The following is a 7,434-nucleotide window of genomic DNA, read 5'->3' on the forward strand; positions in this document are numbered from 1 at the left end:
AGACAGATGAAATATAAAAATGCACTGTGAGAAATATATAAAAATGCAATGTGAGGTAGTGAGGATCAAAGGCTACTGGGGACAGTAAGTGAGTTAGGTTAGCACCAGGATATATTTACAGTGTTTGAAGTGGATAGTTTAGTTCTTTAGTTTTCTTTAGTGTCACCGAGCTTAACTGATATGTAGATGTAGTTTCTAGGTTTCTCCTACAGAAAGCCACTTCAGCTTTCTGACTTGCTCTGACTTTTGCCACACCCGTCAATGAGTGTGCTAGATCTCTGCCAATACTCAGAAGGAAAAAGAAATGCACAAAATGGGGGGTGCAGGCGAGAAGAGGCTTCTTGTTACACACCCTTCTAGCTGTATACGAACCTTGGGCAGCACTGTTGCTGCAGTCCTGCTGTGTTGCTGGGGAGCTTAGATGTGACAGGCCATACAACTTGCAACTCTTTTCCGTTTGAATTCCCTGCCTAATACTGCACAGGGAGCCTTGAAGGACAGGACTTACACAACCATTGCTACATGTCTCTTTCCTTTACCCTTAACACATGGGGCTAAGATGCTATGGACCACAGCAGCTTCCTCCCTAGTCACCCATCTGTTCAGTGCTGAACTGTTCTTCAGGTTGTTTTGAATTAGTAACTGCATGAGTGACACCCATTACCCAAAACAAAAGAAGCCAAAAAGTTTACAGGTTTGCAATGGGTGTGGATATGTGAAGTGACCTGAATTTTTCAGGCTCTGAGCCTTCTCAGAGTGAAGAAAAGTGCTAGAGGATCTCTTTCTGTCCTGGGTTTGCACAGTACGTCCTACAGTGGGGTCCTTAGTCCATGACTGGGGCTCCTAGGCACTGCTATAGTACAAATAACAAAGTTCCTATGTGCATCTGATCAACATATTTGACTTCAGTTGATTGTAGCACAATGGCTCACCAGACCAGTAGGGTCTAATGTTGACTCTGTAATACAGCATTGGCTAACACAGAAATAATGCAATAAAAACAGTGTGATATGCAGAAAATGGCAGCTGAAATGCTACCTTTTTCTCTGTGCTGTGCAGGTGGGACTTATAATGTATTTTGTACGTACCCCATGCGAATGGGGCATGGATGCCATTTCAGCAACTCTGACCTTCCTGTGGGAAGTGGTGGGTTATGTAGAGGGCCTGTTCTTCAAAGATCTGAAGCAGACTATGAAGAAGGAGCAGTGTGAAGTAAAACTGCTGGTGACTGCCTCAATGCCAGGTATGGACATTCATGGCCTTTGAACTTGAAGATCTTTTAGTTTTTTTCCATATTTGCAATTTTGTTTCTTGTTCCTATGCCACAAAAATATAGATTTGCCAGTTTGAGATTTATCCGTGTGGCCAAATTTAAATGATATTTAAGCCAATCCTCCTTGAATTTTGGACTCTTAATTTCCATGTTGATTCTTAAACAGTCAAACGGAGCTTTGTTGGCAACTAAACAAAGGCTGAAATCAGAACAATCTGTTCAATAGTGAGACTTATGTTATTCAAGCCTCCAGGGCTTCTGAGTCTGATCATTGTAAGGCTTTGCCATTCAAAAGCAGTTCAACTCGAGGTGCCCTCCAGTTTAAATCTTGGCAATGCCTGGAGGTAACAATAAGACATATGAGCCAGGCAAGAGATTGTTCTATGAAAAACAGATTTGTCTTTTTAGACACCTTTTCTCCTTGGAGTAACTGTTACAGTTAGAGCCAATTTAATCCTCTAGAAAAGATCAATTCTCATTACATGGAAATTATATATTTGTTCTAGGTTTGTGCAGTGGGTTCCAAATGGGACTTGTGTTGGCTTTCTGCCAGTGAGTGATTTCACTTTTTGCCTTTACTCAATTAGAAGTTTCTTTGAAATAGCTTCTGACGTTAGTATGTGGGGGGAGAGAAAAATAATTGCTCTTCTTTCCTGTAGGCACAAAGACTTTGGTAGTACATGGGCAGAATGAATGTGACATCCCAACCCAGCTACCTGTACATGAGGACACACAATTTGAAGCTCTTCTGAAGGTGGGAATGAGTTTTTTTTAACTGGCAAAGCTCTTTAATGATTCCTTCAGCTATAGTTTCCTATTACATCTGTGCAGTAGAAATAGGTTTTTAAGAACCTTTCTGTTTCTGTGAGCTAGAAACTGCATTGACAGCCTTTTTTATCCTAAACAAGAGGATCACTACTGCAAAAACCATTGAAGAGGGATGCATTGATAAAGTGGGATCCCATCTTAAGAGTTATAGAAGATTCCATTGCCATGTAACACCCCTCAAATAGTCCCAACAAATAACAGCTAGTAACAGAAGTGTTACAAAGCAGCTGAGCACCCAGGGCATCTGCAAAACTTGAGGGGAGAGTGACAACTTCTGGCTGCTGCCATGCTTCTGGCATGGAGGCAGCTTCTGGAGATATATACAGATAGTGTCAGTCCTAGAGCCCAAAACATTTTGGAAGCAGTGAAAATATATTTATATACTTGTAAAATGTGTGTGGGGGGAGAATTAAATAGAAGAACTGTGTGTCTGCCTAAAGTATAGGGGATCAGTCCCCTTTAATGATGCTTATAAAATTTGCTGTATAACATAGTTAATGAATAATGAGGTGGTTTTTCTTTCTTCCCTCCTTAGGAGTGCTTGGAATTTTTTAATATACCTGAAACCCAGTCTTCTCATTATTTTTTAATGGATAAACGATGGAACCTTATTCATTACAACAAGGTGAGGCAAAGGGCCTGGCCCAGGTGATGTTGTTCTTTTTGCCAAGCCATCCTAGATGTTAGGGGTGGCCAAAGCATAGTGAGAGGGTTATGCGTAGCCATCGTCCTGGCATGTGGCACCCTCATTTTTGCGATCCAGCTGTAGGCTCTGGATATTGCAGGTTCTAACATTCTAGAAGGAAGGTGATGTGGAAACCGTCATTTCAAATATTTCTGAAGTGTAGCTGGGCAGAGAAGCAAATCTGTATTCCATTCTGTTCAGGTTCTTATGCAACCTTTTTGCCATAATGGAAGGATCCTACTCAAGTATTTTAGACTCTCAAAATCATTTTGCTTTGGCATAGATGGAATAGCAAAAGTCTAAAGGATTTTATGCAGGGAATGGGGCGTTCTTATTGTATCCATGCCAAGTCACTACTCCCTGCTGAAAAGTCTTTTCTTTATTGTTGCTGTTGTTACAAATCCATTCTCATAAAGTAAATTTTACGATTTCTTCTCCTTGCAGACCTATGTTCGTGATATTTATCCTTTCCGGAGATCGGTATCTCCTCAGCTGAACTTGGTACAGATGCACCCGGAAAAGGGTCAGGAGCTCATTCAGAAACAGGTATCCTACCATCACCAATTTCCATACAAAAAACAGGCCTTTGAAAGGGGGAACCCCCTTTTCATTTTAAAGGCTTCTCTTCACACCAGAGGAGAGAGCATTTCCAGAAAAGCAGTATGAGGTGTGAAGGCCCTGTAAGTATCATTTCACTGAGCATGCTGCACATTCAGGAAAAATCAAGGCATTGAAGAAGACTCTGTAAATTAATTCTCTCCAACCAGATTCTACCTGATATATTGTCCTGTGAATATTCTTCTGTGCATGACCAAAAGAGAGTAGCATCATGATCTTCAGCTTCAAAATGCAAGATATGCTCATTACTTAGCTCCAGGCACCAGAGCCTGGCCCTTTTAGTGCTTGTTTGAATCTTTTACCCTACAAGTTTGCTTGGCCATGCAGCAGATGCTACCATATAAACTTTCTTCTCCTCCTCTCACTATTGCCAGTGTTTCCTCTACCCCTTCCTTGCCCTGCTTTCAGATCTTCTTCCTTAGGACAGACTTCCATGCTTCCCTCCACAATGGGCACCACATGAGCAGTTCTGATCCACACATGTTGCCTTCATTTTAGCTGCCTGCATCTCTGCGCTTTGCCATAGGTGTCTCATCTGCTCTGTTAGCTCTCCCTATAGCTTCCAGCACCTCTTCTGAGAGATCTCAAGCCCATGCAGGGTGACAGTGTCTATCCCACTGGAAGCATCACCTCCTCAGAGAGTAAGAGATCATCACCAAGTCCAGATGGGAAGGAAAAGTGAAGTTTCTCTGTCAGTGGGCCCACCCAGACCCACCTGTAGAGTGGCTTCTATTCTGTCTTCAGAGTTTCTGCTTCTCCATAAGCCGGTCTTGTCTCAGTAAGACATGCCTGGTGGTGAAATATCAAGAAGTAACCCACTAGGGGTGACTTCACTAGGGAGGAGATTAAAGGCACAGAACATGATATCTATGGAAAGGCTGACACTGACCAGGAGATGAGTGGGAAATTGAGTGTTATTACACCGTAAAGGGTCAATATCAACGCTGTTATTATTCCAGTTGCATAACTACCATCCTGGTTTTGCTATTACTGTATTTACTTGAATCCAAGATGAGGTTCACTGCCCTCTTCTTTAACATTGGAGAAAAGCCCCTCATTGGAGTGCAAGGCAGCAGGGGAGTGGGTGACTGCTGCAGTTCCAACACTGGCCCTGACTTGGAGTCGGAGCTGCAACTGCATTGCCTAAAAATCAATACTATCTTATAACTTTCGTTTTTGGAATAGGAGACAATGAGCCAACTATCCTGTATACTACATCCATCAATAGGAATGGTAGTGGGGAAAAATTTGAAAGGATATCTGATCATTTTGATTATATCTCTCTCAGAGACTATATCCACTGGGGATCTATATGAGTTTAACACATTGAAAGAAGTTGTATCAACTGTCCAGATTTATCATAGGGTTATATTATATTCTGTATTATACTTAGTTCCTCTAGGTGTTGGGGAAGAGTGAAAAAGGAAAATGTTGCATCATGGAAAAACTGAACATTATACCAATCAGTTTATAATTCCCTTCCTATGATGAGTCAATGCAAAGGAAGCCATCCACAGGGTCATGGGACAAGGAGAGAACAACTGCAAATCTATACCTGTGAAACCAGGCTCAAAATATGCACAATACTGAAGAAGCCAGATGTCATCATGTGTTAGACCACTTGCATGCAAATGCCAGTGAGGCTAGCCTATTGGAAACCATTTTTAAAGAGAGTTACAAGAGTTATACATAGTATTGATCTAACATATTTGGACCTTGAGTACAGTTTGCAGAGCTAGTGTTTTAAATGCAGTTGGGCTGTTTCTACCAGCAGTGGAGTCACGCTAATGGAAAATTTAAGAAAACTACTAGTGTATTTACAATGCTAGATCTTGAGCTGTCATAAATAGGTATAGCTCTATTAAAATCAATGAAGCTTTGCTAATTAATGCTAGGTTAGGATCCAGCTTCCGGTGTGAGTGTCCATTTCTAACATGGTTACAAACTGCATTCCAAATCCTTCCAGACCTCTGTGCAGGGTGGTGATAAAACTGTTTAGTTCAGCAGTTATATTTCTCAAAAAGAAGTGGGAACACTCCCTGACTTGTTTTATTAAAATCTACTACAAGCTTTGCCAGGAAGTGGGTGTTGAGCAGGGCTCTAACAGAGCTGTAGTCTTGTCAGCCTATGGCTTGATGTGCTCTCTTGGAGTGTTAACACAATATTCATTACACTAAAGACTAGGGCTGTATGAAGCTTCGGTAGCTGATTCAATTTGGAGGAGATTCATCCCGATTCGGTAGACGAATCTCCAAATCCAAGTCAAATCAGGAGACCTATTAAAAGGTCCAAATCGAATTGGAAACCTCTGAATCAATTCAGAGAGGTTCAGAGAGATTCGGAAGGCTTGTAGCACACAGAAATTGAGAAGAAGGAGGAGGATGGGGTGTTCTTCCATATATGGAAAAAGCTGGGGGCGGGAGGGGAAGACTGCTCCGATATTGACATCCGTAGCTGGCCAGTGACTGTGATCTTTCTCTGAGTTCCCTTCCAATCACAGTGCTCTGGGGGAGGGATGTAGAAACAACATATAAGGCTGTGTCTGAAGTGATGTGTGCCTTTTGTGAGCTGTGTCTCTCTTGGAGCAGTAGTGTCTGAAAGGCTCTGGCTTGCCAGTTAGTCTCTTGCTAGCTAGCCTCTTTTCTTGTAAGTTGCATCCAATCCTTTCCTACTTACCCTTGCCTACAATTCCTATTGTTATTCCTATCCATTCCTTTCAACTTATTCTTCCCCCAAAATCATGTTATTTGTTTTTGTTAGTCTGCCTTGATTCTTTCCCCCCACAAAAAGAAATCTGTGTTTTCTCTGACAGTGTGTCATCACTGTGCAGGAAAGCACAACATACATTTTACACACACACACACACACACACACACACACACTTTGCAGCATACCAAACATTATGAAGCGTGCTGAAAAAGCAGGTACCACGTCTTCTGGCAGGGGAGGCAGAGGGGGCAGAGGGAGAGCTGCAAGTTCTCTCCACCCCAAACATAAATGCACCTTCTTTCCTAGCAGCAATGAGTCTTCTGCTGCTAGTGGAGTAAGGAGGTGGTAGCAGTGCCTGCACCTGCACCACCACCACTAACACCACTAACCAGCAGCAGCATGACATTCACCACCCCAATTTTAGCTCCCAGCCTGAGCCTTTCAGTGCCAGAGGAGGAGCTGGATCTGGTAGCAGAGGTGCTGAGGGCCATAGCAAAGGAAATCCTGGGGAAGGAAGGGGACTCTGAGTTTGTGCTCCACATTCCTCAAAGTTCCCCTAGGGGCAGGTCTCCTTCTCTGGAAGGCACTTTGGAGGAGGTTGTTGGGGCAAGTGGCTCAGCTTCTCCTGTTGTTGTGCCTCTGCCTGCTGAAGAGAGGGATAAGGCAGGATCTCCACCCTCAACCCAGAAGCAGATGGATAGTGTAGTGTGGGATCATTTTGAGGTGGCAGATGATACCATGCATGCTACCTGCCAGTACTGCTGAAGGCAGATCAGCTGGGGCAAGGAGGTGAAACACTTCACCACCATGGTGATGCTGCTGCATTTCATGAGGCAGCACCCCCCTTGCCCTTTTTCCTTCACAGCCTGGCACCAGTGGGAGCATGCCCAAAAAGAAGTCCCCATCTTGCTCCAAAGCCCCCAACCTCAAGAAGCAGAGGCAGGCCACCCTGGACCAGTGGGGGAAAGGTGAAGACAAAGCAGGCCATGTTCCCAAGGCGAGCTAGGTCACCCAGAACACTGGGGAGATGCTTGCTCTGGATGGCCAGCTCTTTTCCTTTGTTGAGCGCCCAGGGATCAGGTGGCTCATGGCCCCATTGTACCAAGTGCCCACATGCATCACCTTTAGCAGGACAGTGGTGCCGTCCTTGTATGAGGCATGCAGGGAGTACTTGAGGGAGGAGCTGCGCAAGGCAGGTCCTCAGGCAGCCTTGCATTTCACCTCGGACATCTGGAGTAGCCAGGGTGGAGATCATGCCTACCTCTCTCTCATGGGGCACTGGTGCAATCAGTCAGGGTGACAATGGGCTCTACTTCAAGCC

The 7,434-nt window shown here is 43.9% G+C and overlaps 1 protein-coding gene across 2 annotated transcripts in view; it reads left to right on the plus strand.

The window, feature by feature from the left end:
• The window catches only part of UNC80 (unc-80 homolog, NALCN activator), a 195,195-nt gene that overhangs the window by 129,336 nt on the left and 58,425 nt on the right, over positions 1-7,434 (plus strand). For both annotated transcript variants that reach the window (XM_019553643.1, XM_019553642.1), the window contains exons 39-42: positions 1,060-1,243; positions 1,933-2,027; positions 2,637-2,726; positions 3,231-3,332. In XM_019553643.1, coding sequence (XP_019409188.1) covers positions 1,060-1,243; positions 1,933-2,027; positions 2,637-2,726; positions 3,231-3,332 — 471 coding nt within the window. The remainder of the gene's footprint in view (positions 1-1,059; positions 1,244-1,932; positions 2,028-2,636; positions 2,727-3,230; positions 3,333-7,434) is intronic.

Source organism: Crocodylus porosus, unplaced genomic scaffold (assembly GCF_001723895.1).
Source record: "Crocodylus porosus isolate Cpor-Errol unplaced genomic scaffold, CroPor_comp1, whole genome shotgun sequence".
Taxonomy (NCBI): domain Eukaryota; kingdom Metazoa; phylum Chordata; order Crocodylia; family Crocodylidae; genus Crocodylus; species Crocodylus porosus.